The 13,335-nt window shown below is 35.4% G+C and overlaps 1 protein-coding gene across 1 annotated transcript; it reads right to left on the bottom strand.

Annotated features, from left to right (window-relative positions):
* Nucleotides 1–11,408: 11,408 nt before the first annotated feature.
* Nucleotides 11,409–13,050, bottom strand: LOC112503123 (berberine bridge enzyme-like 27). Its single transcript, XM_025107190.1, has one exon. The coding sequence runs from the start codon at nt 13,048–13,050 to the stop codon at nt 11,440–11,442; it is 1,611 nt and encodes a 536-aa protein (XP_024962958.1). The 3' UTR covers nt 11,409–11,439.
* Between the last annotated feature and the right edge of the window lie 285 nt (nt 13,051–13,335).

Below are 13,335 nucleotides of genomic sequence, written 5' to 3'. Positions count from 1 at the left end.
GGATGTTCCCTCTTTGTCAAGGCAACCTCCGCTGAGCCTGGTCGATGAAATTATACAGAATATGGAGTCGTTGTGGAGACGTCTAGAGTTGCCACCCAAGGAATCCATTATGATGGAAAATATCCATCAACACTTGTATCACGACCGCGATGAAAGTTTGACCATCAATCCTCCGATTTTATCGCCAGAGTCCATGGACCTCCTACACCATAGGTTTATTAGACAGACCACCCAAGCACCTCAGGCTGTCTTCTCAAATAATGGGAAAAAGAGGGTCATGGATCTAAAAGTGAGGATCTTCGCCAATAGAGCCATACGATACATCAAGCTCACAGTGGAAAGAGCACATGGTCAAATCAACATGTTTAACAAAAATGACCTCATCAACCTCAATCCCTATGACTTGATCGAGCTTTATGCATACACGGCTCAACGACAGGATCACGACATCAGATTTGGGATGGCAAACAGAGCGGTGGTGAAGACAATGGAGACCCTGGTAAACCATCGAGCCAAGAGTGATTTTAAAATTGCTCTTCGCTTAGGCATCAAAAGACTCTCCTGCGCTCTACCAAATGAAGACTTCCCAGGCCTGCAGGAGAAGAGATCTGCCTCAGTCTTAACTCAACCCGAGCTTGGACTTGTTTACAAGAATAAGTTCGAGGTAAAAAAAATTCTTCAGACTAACTGAGGCATTCAAGTATTCATCGGATACACTTGAATGGTTTCAGAAAGTCATCAGAGAAAGACTTGGTAAAAATCACGTGCCAAGAGAAGAAGGGAGTCAACTCATCCATGAGATATCGACAGTCATTGGCTATTGAATACTGCTTCTTCGCTTCAGAGATATATTTCAAGGTAGATCATGATGAGTTGTAAACTTTTGCCTTAAAATGATGTCTTTTGTTTCAGTGTTGTAAGAATTTCATCATCCAATGAAAATTTGGAATTTGATGTTTTTCTATTCGATTAGTCTTTGTTATTCACAATTGTTTCTAGATTAGTCTATGTTTGTTCTTTCATTACTTAGGGGGAGATTGTTAAACCCCATAATTCATAAAGTGAAAAAGTAATAAAAATAATAAATGATGAAGAACCAGAAGACCGATGAAGACATCAAGGCAGAATTGCCTAAGTCTGGAGAACAACCAGAGGGCCGATGGACAACCAGGGATGTGATGGAAAGAGCATCTTCATCGCCCCTCTGGTCAACAACACTTAGAGAATTCTTCAGAAATTCATCCAGAGGCATACGATGAAGATTTAAAGATAAGGATGATTCATCATACCATGGAAGACAGCTTGAGATGACAAGTCGACATCTATACTTCAAGTTTATCTAAATATTAAAGCTTATCAATAATTTAGATAAACACATTCTGTTAATAGAAGATTAGCTAAAAAGTCTCAATAGATAGTTAAATTAGCTTACTAGTATAAATAGGTGATTAGGCCTATTGTACTAAATATCTCTTTTTACGTTATTCTTATCAATAAAGTGAAACCTTTGACGCTCAAGACTGTTATTTGTTGTTTATAATTCATTCTTGAGTGTTCATCACTTTCTCCATTAAAACACTATAATTTGGTTATTCTTAACTAGATTATTAGTGTTATTGAGAGATCTGGGATCAACAATGTGTATCGATTACCGTGAGTTAAATAAGTTGACGATAAAGAACAAGTATCCACTCCTGAGAATTGATGATTTATTTGATCAATTGATTGGGGCTATTTACTTTTCAAATATTGATTTACGATCCGGTTATCATCAGCTAAAAATTCGAGAAGAAGATGTGTCAAAAATGGAATTTCGTACACGCTATGGGCACTACGAGTTTCTGGTAATGTCGTTTGGGCTTACAAACGCACCAGTGGCATTTACGGACATGATGAATAGGGTATGTCGTCCGTATCTCGATAAGTTTGTCATTGTTTTTCTCAATGACATTCGAATATATTCTCGATCCGAGGAAGAGCATGCGAATCATTTGCAACTATTTCTAGAACTTTTAAAACAAGAAAAGTTGTATGCCAAGATGTCAAAATGTGAGTTCTGGTAATGAGAAGTCCAATTCTTGGGCCATTTTATTTTGGAGATTGGTATAAAGGTGGATCCCGTCAACATTGAAGCCATCGAGAAGTGAGAAGCACCGAAAACACCAACATAAATCAGGAGTTTTCTTGGGCTGGTAGGTTATTATCGAAAGTTCATACATAATTTTTCTTGTATTGATACCCTGTTTAACCAGATTGATGAAAAAGAATGTGAGGTTTGAATGGGAGGACGAACAAGCTAAGGCTTTTCAGATGTTAAAAGATAAACTATGTAGGGCGCCAATTCTATCTTTACCTGATGGCACAGAAGATTTTGTGGTCTATAGTGATGCCTCAGAGATGGGTTTGGGTTGCTTGTTAATGAAACATGGAAAGGTTATTTCTTACGCTTCAAGGCAGTTAAAGGATTATGAAAAGCAATATCTTACCCACGATATGGAACTGGTAGCCCTAGTTTTTGCTTTGAAAATCTGGAGGCATTACTTGTATAGGACTAAATACCAAATTTTTACTAATCATAAAAGTTTGTAGCATTTGTTTCATAAAAAGGAATTAAATATGCACCAAAGACGATGGTTAGCACTGCTTAATGATTATGATTGCTAGATTTTGTACCATTCATGTAAGGTGAATGTGGTAGCTGATGCATTAAGCCTTAAATAAATGAGCAATACAATAAAGCTATAGCATTAAAAGCAGAGTTATTGCCATGCATTCATGAAGAACTGCAAAGATCCCAAGGCGAGAATTATTGTGTTTTCAGAACAGAGTATGGGTAACATGTTATGGTAATATCAGAGAACATGTCTTAAGTGAAGCCTGCAAATCTCGTTTTTCTATCCACCCGGATACGAACAAGATGTATCGAGATATGAAACGATTCTACTGGTGGTCGGGCATGAAGAAGGATATAGCTATATAGGTTCAGCGATGTATGACTTGCTTGCAAGTGAAGACAGAACATCAGCACCCTTACGATAAGTTGCAGTTGTTAGAAATTCTGATTTGGAAATGGGATCACATTACTATGTATTTCATAACCAAATTACCTAAAACACCGAAGGGCTTTGATGCCATATGGGTTGTTGTGGATCAATTATCTAAATCTGCTTATTTCTTAGCGATGAAAGAATCGTATTCGATGGACCGATTAGCAAAATTTTATATTGATGAAGTGGTGACATGTCACGGTGTTCCATTATCAATTATTTATGATCGAGACATTTGATTCACGTCTATGTTCTGGAAGAGTTTTCAAAGAGAAATGGTTCACAGACTAAGTTGAGTACAACTTATCATCCATAAACGGATGGGTAAAGTGAATGAACAATCCAGACATTAGAAGATATGCTTCGAGCATGTGTTGTTGACTTTGAAGGATCGTGGGATAGTCATTTACCTTTAATTGAATTCGTCTACAATAACATCCATCACTCGAGTATCCAAGCAGCACCTTTTGAGGTATTATACGGATGAAAATGTCGAACACCGTTGTGTTGGAACGAAGTGGGCGAGAAACAGTTGGTTGGACCTAAAAAAAGTTCAGCAAATGGCAGATAAAGTTAATCAGATTTGGGAATGAATGAAAGTAGATCAGGATCGACAGAAAAGTTATGTTGATAAATGCGTAAGCCAATTGAGTTTCAAGTCGGTGATAAAGTAATGTTGAAAGTATCACCCTGGAAAGGAGTGGTTCGTTCTAGAAACAAGCGTAAGTTAAGCCCAAGGTATATTGAACCATTTCCTATCCTTAAACGAATTGGAGAAGTGGCATACAAATTAGAGCTTCCTATGGAGTTAAGTGGTATTCTTAAACCACTTTTCATGTGTCAAATCTAAGGAAGTGTCTAGCAAATCCGAAAGTAGTTGTGCCTCTACCAGAGATTAAAATTGACGAAAGGTTGTGTTTTAAAGACACCGCTAAAGTCATTACAAACTTCAAAATAAAAGCACTGAGGAATAAAGAGGTCGGGTTAGCGAAAGTTCAGTGGCGTTATCATAACCTGACCCGAGTTTGATGCGAGTAAAATATCCTCATTTGTTTACTTAGTGGAATTTTGGGATGGAATTCTTCTAAGGGGAGGATATCGTAACAATTGGTGTTAAGTTATAACTGATCGGGGTTTGAAAATAAATAACAATGGGAAGTTTGAAGGTAAGAGGTAACTTTTATTAGAAGTAGAGGGACCAATATTGAAACTTGGTTCACCTACTCGTGTTAAAATCATGTTTGGTCCAATTATGGTTGTGAGATGTATGGAAGGGTGGGGGAAGGGCGTGCATGTGCATGTGCATGCACCTCTTTTCCATTAGCCTCTTACACTTCACTACACTTACTATATATATAGTAAGTAAGAGGTACTGGAGAAAATTTTGGTTATTGGATTAAGAAAAGAAACTCTGGCAAAAAGCATTGGATTGAAAAGAGAAGAACAAAGACATCCAGGAAAGTTTCCAATTGAAGGTGTGTTGTTACACCGTTTTGATAAATAGGGGTATTACATTCTTGGTAGTAGAATATGTTGTATGATAATTGATGGTGTATTGATATTACATACAATTTGCTATTACCCTTCATCGCTTAATGCATCTACCAATGAGATCCCTCATTGGACAAGGAATCATCCGATGAGATCCTTCATCGCTTAAAAGGTTGTCCGATGAACCCTGTTATATATCAAGTGTTGTCTGAATTGGACCCTCATCGTTCAAGTGTTGTCTGGATTGAACCCTCACCGATCAAATGTTTCCCGAATTGAACCTCACCAATCAAGTGTTGTTCGTATTGGACCTTCATCGACCAAGTGATGTCTGGATAGGACCCTCATCGACCAAGTATTGTTTGGTAATGACGCTCATCGACCAATTATTTTCTGTTTGGATTGAACCCTCACCGAATAAAGGGTTGCCCGATAAGGTCCCCTCATCGGTCATAGTATTATCTAAGATGAAATGGCGGTGTAACCGCGATAGATGAAATGGTGGTGTAACCACGATAGATGTTTGATATTATCATTAAAAATCAAGTTTGAATTGTATTAGAGTATTACAGCAGATTTTATTTGCAGGAGGGAGATTCACTCACTAGACCTTTCGGTCTAACCCTTAATTGTTATAATAATTTATTTTGCAGGTCATCAAACATCAAAGGATAAAGGCAAAGGGAAGATGTAATAGAGTTATGGAAGAAAGTTTTGTTATGGCAAGTTTATTTGTTAATCCATGCTATTGGGTTGTTATATGTAAATAAGCTTGAAATGTTTATAAATATTGGAACATGATATATGCTAAAGAATGAATTTTGTTTGTTAGTATCGGTTAGTACATGGTGGGTTGTTTCACCATCATTGTAACAGGAAGTGAGCCCATGCCAACTCTTGTTTTAACCCCACCAGCTACTCATCTTTTTTTTAACAAAGTGATGTTTAAATTTTTTGCGGGGACGCAACATATAATCTATCTAGTTTCATTCGGAAAACTTGGATATTGAAAAAGAAGGAAGCCTGCTCCTCCTTCGAACTTCATTTAATTTCATATTGTGTCTATTTGAGCCAAATATATCTGAATGATAATTTTCTTTGACACTTACACAAGTCTTTTGTGATTCAAATTACATATCTTTGTGATATTGCTAGAACAGTTTGAGAAGTTAGTTCTAAAAATTTACTTCAGTGATGATTGGAAGTCCTATAAGCGATTCACTATTGCTAACTCTGACATAGGCCACACATTTATTTTCAATTATTGTGATAATGGTTGCGAATGAGCTTCTATGTTAGACTATTGCCTAATATTTTAAGGGGGAGAGAATGTTATTCTAACAAGGTTATCTTTCTGAGGGATAGAAATCAAGTTTTAACTGTTGAGAAAATATGATTCATTTCTTCAGGGGGAGTATATCTGAAGAAGTTTTTGTTTACTGATTTGTCTTGTTTGGAAAGGATAAAATTTCAGTCTTTGATCGTTCATGAAGATTAGGATTCTCGTAATCACCATGAGGGGAAGAAATGATATCAAAGACATGATGCAAAGGTACGAATACATGAATGAGTTTAAAAAACATGAAGAATAAAAGAGATTGTGCAGATATTACAGGAAAGAAAGAATATTCAAAGTTTATGGAAGAGAAAGTTTGAATCTAAATCTCTTGAATCCAAGGTTGAAAAGCTATAAGATTTAAAGATTGTAGATGTGATGTAAAAGATTGATATTGATTTGAAGTTGATGTTAGTGATTTGTGTTAATTTATTTGTGAAAGATTCTTTGGAAGTTTGAAACAAAGCTATTTGAAGAAAGTGGTTGATGAAGTTGGATTCTTTCATGATATGAAAGTGTAAAGCTTAGTACACGTAGTGTCATAGCTTGAAGCCCGAATGTCTAAAGCTTATTTGGTGTTTCAAGATGTATTCCTAAAGTTTAATTTATTGTTGACTGAAAAGGATTTCTTAAAGATTTGTTGATTGCTATTGAAGAACTCGAAAGGGAAAGTTTTTGAATGATACTGAAGATGATTTCAGATTGAAGATTTTGATTTGAAGATGGTTTGTTCAAAAGTGGTGATTGTTATTTTCAGATTCATCTTTTTCAAAAGTTGAGAAAGTTTGATCGTCTTTATAAAGGAGATTTTGTTTAAAGACTTATGATTTGGGGGAGAATGTTAAATTCAAAATTTAGTTGAAGTCTCATTTTAAAGAGTTTTGATAACTAATTATTTGTGATCGCGAATTAAAAGGAGGAAATTGTTAGGCCCAAAATATGTTGTATCTAAATCACTGAGTACGAAGACGAGAGTGAAAAATGAAGAGGTCAAAGCTTCCAAGTCAAAGTCAAAGTAGTCAACAATTCGTGTAAAGTAAATGTTTGAAATTGTAGTTAGACTTTGTTTTGGTTAATTCATATAAATACTTTGTAATGTTTGTAGTAGAAGAGAGAGCTCATTGTATAAGATTTACATGTTCATAATTGTAGAGAGAGAAACTTATCTTAAAGAGATAAAAAATCAATACATATGATTTAAGTTTAACTAGTTGTGTACCCGTGCAATGCGGCGGGATGATTTTTTTTTTTGAAAAGATGTAAGCGGACATATTGATTACGGAAAAAGGTTTGTATTCGAAATTGTGAGGCACAACATTATTGATTTGACAATAATAGAAACAATCCAATAATCCATTTGATGTTGAAATTTGACAACAGTTTGATTTTAATTTGGTTATGCATAAGATGTAGTATGGAACAATCTAAACTCAATAAAAAGCAGGACATGACCCTCCTTAAGATTGATCAAAATTGCACAAGTCCAGCAACCTTCCTTTATTGTATAGCATAGCATACCAGTAACTCTTATTTCCCAGATTTAAGACTTTTATGAAATTTGGTTTATAAAGTAGTATAGATATAGGTAAACCGTAGATAAATAAAAGGGATATAAAAGTAACATGAAGATACACTCAAATATTTACAACATAATACAACCAGTGGGGTCATAAAATTCATTATACATGCATCATCTAGTTTTCTACGTCCATATTTCCCTAAACAATCTAAAAGAAGAATATAGTAAAAGAATTACATAAAAATCTGATTTAATGCAGCCATAAATAGGAACCATTCTCCAAAATTCCTTCATCCTAACCAAGCTTCGATTAGATATGTTGTGATGCAACCATGAAGCATACACTTTCTTTGTCAGCCAGAAGATTAAAACCTGATAAAACCCAAAATTCAGCTTAGTAAACAACAGATGAAGTACAATGACTTCAAACTAGATCTAAAATCATCGACTACACAAACCAGCAGATGCAACAAATGGGTAAACACAGGTAGCAGGAACAACATACCAGAAGATGGGAAAATTAGGAGAAAGTAGTCCCAAAAAAAAACCAAAATCCAGCAAGATAGCACTAACAGATCAGATCAAAAATTAACCAAGTCAGCAATTGTTAAGAGGAGATTGAATTGGAAACTCCTGGTGAAAGAATCTAACCGTATAATAGTAGTTGTGTGAACCTTCTTTTTCATACTAACACCAACCATATAAAAACTAAACATCTATAATTATACATATCTAACATATGTCCTATGCAATTCAATCTCTCTAAAGTAATTTGTAAACCAAAATTAGTCATTGAGAACCTCTTATTTTGCAATGTTGAAGAAGAGAGATCCGAAAGAAGAGACTTTGACCAATAATGTCTATTCATCAACATGTGAATATCTATAGTACGATGGCACTAAGAAATGACAGTAACAGTTTATCAAACTCATATATCACAACCGACCTTTTAAAATGGTAAAGATGTCATTAAACATCATGAATATTGCTATCATCACCGGGGTGTTACATGGGCCTCTTAAAATATGATACTATGAAAAAGATAGCTAGATTTTAGATTAAGATTACTTGGGTTCTTGAAAGCCCAATGATGGCTTAAAGCAGAAAAATTTATCCCATTTCCACAATATAACATCAAAAGATTTCATCGTTGGCTTTAATTGTTCAAGAACAGAGATAGGGAAACGATCAATAAATAAGTATAATGATATACCCAACACTATTGTTAAATAACTTTTCCTCATTTAGACAGTAAGCGTTTGGTAGATGACTCCTAAATAAAAATAAATTTCTTACCATTTAAATGAATAAAAGTTTACCTGAGAATTTTTTCTTGTTGAATGGAACGCTTCCAACTAATATTTCCTGCAACAAAAGAGACTGTTCTTTACTGAAGGCCCACAAACAAACTAACTGCAATAAACCATTCATCAATATTCAAAATCGTTCTTTCATTCCATAGTTCTTTGTACAAAATAACTGTACAGTGATATGGACAGATTCCTCTATTGGGGGCATAAAAAATAATACAAAATGCTTGTAGTGAAACTTGCTATAGAGATTGAATTTTATAGCAAAAGTCTTTGAAGATCTGAGGTATAAATCATGATTTATATCTAGAAACAAGTACCAACAAACATATTATGTCATCTAACCTTAGATAGTTTGGTGAAGTTCAATGGAATGTTCAAAATAACATCATCTTTTGGAAATGAAATCCATATGAATCCATTGATATAGCCATGCACATGGAGCCATTGATCCAAAACCATCAAATCAATCACAATTTAGAGCCAAGGATCATAATTTATATATATCACCAACTTCAATCCAAACCATRGAGAACATGAATCACAAATTGGAAATCAAAAAACATGAAAAAGGAAACAGTGGTTGGTTGAATTACTGATAACATGAAGGTCCATCTCAAGCTCAATGTGTATAAGAAGTTTAAATCCATCCATATCATACATATGAACATGAATAATCGCTTCATCAAAACCATTTTTGTTATCACTCGATAAGGGTTAAGCAATTTCAGCTCTATTGCATTTAGTCACTGCAAATTTAAACATCTTTGAATCAATTACTTCAAATCTATACACAAATCAAAAGTACAAGAATAAACTGGTTCCAATTGGGTTACAAAAGCCATTCAAAATCAAAAAATTAAAAGCAAATTGTAAGCTATCTTTCAGAATCTGAATGAAGTATTGTGTATAGAAAAATAATTAAGGGGATGTTTACTAAACGCTTACTTGGGAAGTGCTTACCGGGTAATTTTCCTTACCGGATGAAAATGGAGAGTCTTACTTAGTAAGTAAGGGTGACGACTCTTACCCGTGTAAGTGCTTACCGGGTAAATTGTTGCATATGATACCATTTTAATGTACTAATATCTTTCCCGGTAAAATAAATTATAATGTTGACTCTTGACGATAAATGTTTACCGGGTAAACATTTAGGTAAACAGCCCCTAAGTTCAATTGGTACAAAGATAGCTAGAGGAATCAACTTCACTTCAGAATGTAATTTCATGGAAGAGTGAAACAATCTGGGTGTAGAAAGGAAGCTAAAAAGATCTCTCTAACATCTATATCCAATGTCCTTGATCATAAAAGTAAACCTTGAAAGGTAAAAGGTTAAGACCAATTCAAAAGAAAATGGATGTGGCAATGTGCAATAAGAAGAACCAGGCATGACTCTATCCTCACAAAGCCAATATAGCAATGTCAAATAATAACGACACTGGGTGGGTTGAAGATTTCTGTAAAATTTTCTTTGATGTACTCCCAAAAACTTTGATGAACTCCCAAAAACTTTGATGAACTAAACACTTTGAAAGTTTTGAAACATAATCCCCTATAGTGGGTTGAAGATTTCTGTAAAACTTCAAGCAGCAAATTTATCTTGGCTAAGTTAGAACCAACGGTCAAAAAATACTTGGATAACATCGAATAAACTATGTATATGCAATTACCAGAAGGATTTGTCGAGCAACGGTAAGCACAAGGATTGATGAAAGTCCCTGCTTCCAACTAATGCAGCTCATACCCTAACAAATCAAGGAGCAACAAACCTGTAAATTTGATTCGCAAAAACTTTGATCGCTTCACAAAATCGCTTGAATCGCTCCACACAAACTAAATCAAGTAACAAAATAAACCCTAAGTTAACTCAATCAGATGACCCAGTAAACCCTAACCTAACTCAAAACCATGTAACAAAATAAACCCTAACTTAACGCAATAAACTAACTCACCTCCACAAAATCGGCTGAATCCGTGACAAGAGCGTGAATCGTGCCGTGCTTGATTTGAGAATCGCGTGACAAGAGCGTGAATCGTGCTTGATCATTTATAAACACTCCAAGTCGCCTGAATCGTGCTTGATCATTTATAAACACTCTAAGTCGCCTGAATCGTTGTCTTGGAGAATGAATCGTCATCTCTGTAATCGTGCGGGAGAGAGCGCGATAGAGAAAGCGCCATAGAGAGAGCCGGTCGTTGGGCAGAGGTGCGTTGGAAAGAGGAGCGTTGTTTGGAACTTTGAGGCGATAGAGGGCCAGCCAGATATGTGTGCTTAAGGGTAGTACTAAATGCATAAGGAAGTTATACATTTTTAAGACTTTAAGACTTTCTGTATTAAAGGGTAGTACCTTGTACATGTTAAGGTGTTTTTAAGACTTTGAGCAAATTTGTTTTATAAAGTAGTATAAATTGTTGTTATTGATTGTTTTGATTACTTGTTACTTGATCATGTGGGATTTTCAAAAAATAAATAGGTTATTTATAAGAATTTAAAAATTTAATATGAAAAATAATGATAAGGATACTTAAAATACAGTTACTTTTATTTCATTTTAATTTAATAAGTTTAATTGTTGTTGTTGATTGTTTTGATTACTTGTTACTTGATCATGTGGGATTTTCAAAAAATAAATAGGTTATTTATAAGAATTTAAATTTAATATGAAAAATAATGATAAGGATACTTAAAATACAGTTACTTTTATTTCATTTTAATTTAATCAACCAATATATGAACTAGACAAAAAAAAGAGGTGGGATGCTTTGTTCGTAACAGAAGAAATTAGTTGGATCAACTACACCTTTCACCATTGCCAACCTCCTAAAATTGCCCTTAAAATAAGTGATCCCCCATCTTGCAGCTTGCAAATAACTTGTACCACACGCATTACCATTTGTACCCAGATCCAAATCCCTAAAGTTCACATAAGCTTCTCTTGGATTCTTGGAAACAAATGGTGTCATCTTCTCATACACCATTCTTACCGAAGCAACCTTCTTTTCAGCTGCATCTAGCCCTTCTTCATTCCATCTCATGATGTACTGTATGATATACAAATTTCCTTCCCTATGTGGGTATGGAGTCTCACTTTCATCGATCTTGCTCATCCTTCCACCGTGTGGCTCTATGGCTAAAATCAAGTTTTCTTCCAGACACCGTTTCCAGATTTCTTCTAATGTTTCTTCTGGTATTGGCTTCTTCACGTAGTCTGATTTATATTTGTAGTAACTTTTAGGCCATGGTATCCTTTCTTTGAGAGCTTCGATGCTTTGTCCTCTTAAATAAACTGAATAATAAACTACTGATTCGATCCAACTCATCTCGATGCAATCTGTTTCATGTAATCCCAGTTCAGAAAATCTATCATTGACTTCTGTCATCAGCTCCACTGTCGTCCCCAAGAATAACCCATTGAATGTTACTAGCATTGTTTTATTCTCTTCTTGATCTAGCACCGAGACCGGAGTTACTATCAAGTTAATGAAGAAATCCTCACTGAGATTGTGCCCAACATACTGCCACTTGTTAACAACCTGAGTAGCAGCTTGGTCTAGCGTCTTAGAAAGACTGAAAACTGTAACTTTTGGTGGAACAGAAACAAGATTGATCTTCCAAGCTAATATAACACCAAAACTAGCTCCCCCACCTCCCTTAATTGCCCAAAACAAATCTTCCCCCATCGAATCTCTATCTAGGATTTGCCCATTTACATTCACGATCTGTGCATCGATTACATTATCAGCAGACAACCCATATTTCCTAGCCATCACACCATATCCTCCACCGCTTAGATGCCCGCCAACGCCCACCGACGTGCACTCCCCATTCGGGAATCCAAGAAGATTACTTTTTTGAGACACCCAATAAGACAGTTCGCCGAGAGTTGCTCCAGATTCGACCCATGCAGTTTTATCATCTACATCAACGGTTACTGATCGAAGTTCGTTGAGATCAAGAAGGATGAAAGGGGTACTGTGATCAAAGGAGGTGAAGGAAAGGCCTTCATAGTCATGACCACCACTGCGGATTCGGATTTGAAGTCCAGATTTGGCGCTGCAGATGACTGTGGATTGGACATGGGAATACGACAAGGGTTTAATTATTGCCGATGGCTTTAGGGTTTCAGGGGTGTCAAATCTGAGGTTTTGGATGGTGGATTGAAGAACAGTAGAGTATGAAGCATCATTAGGAGTGATTATAATATTTGAGAAGTTGGACGAAATCCTGTGGGAGATGCAATCAAGAAAGTGATCAGAGGTGGGATTCGAATTTGTTAACGAGAAGAATCCAAGGGAAAGGCTTAGAAAAATAGATACGAGTTCATACATAAAGAACTTCAACTCCATTTTTGTGTTTGCTTCTTCTTGTTTTCATGAGCGTGAAAACAACTTTATTTATAAACTTAGTAGTCTTATCGTCATGTTTTCTGAGTCGTCAACAATACGTAAGCATTTTTCATTTGGATGGAAACAATCTCAACGATTTGAGTCATTTGACAATGACTTCACACCAAACACACAAAGTCATTGATAAAACCTATCACAAAAACGTCTTCTAAAACTTTTTTTTATTCTATTTTTAAAAAATTAGTTGACTTCAATGCATAAGCCATTTCCATTTGTAGTTTTTTA

Source organism: Cynara cardunculus, unplaced genomic scaffold (assembly GCF_001531365.2).
Source record: "Cynara cardunculus var. scolymus isolate 2C unplaced genomic scaffold, CcrdV1 Un_Scaffold_2556, whole genome shotgun sequence".
NCBI lineage: Eukaryota > Viridiplantae > Streptophyta > Magnoliopsida > Asterales > Asteraceae > Cynara > Cynara cardunculus.
Note: the sequence above shows the minus strand (reverse complement) of the source record. Positions and strands in the feature narration are given on the sequence as shown.

Coding starts and splice junctions, on each gene's coding strand:
- LOC112503123 (XM_025107190.1), bottom strand. CDS start 13,050: ATGGAGTTGAAGTTCTTTATGTATGAACTCGTATCTATTTTTCTAAGC.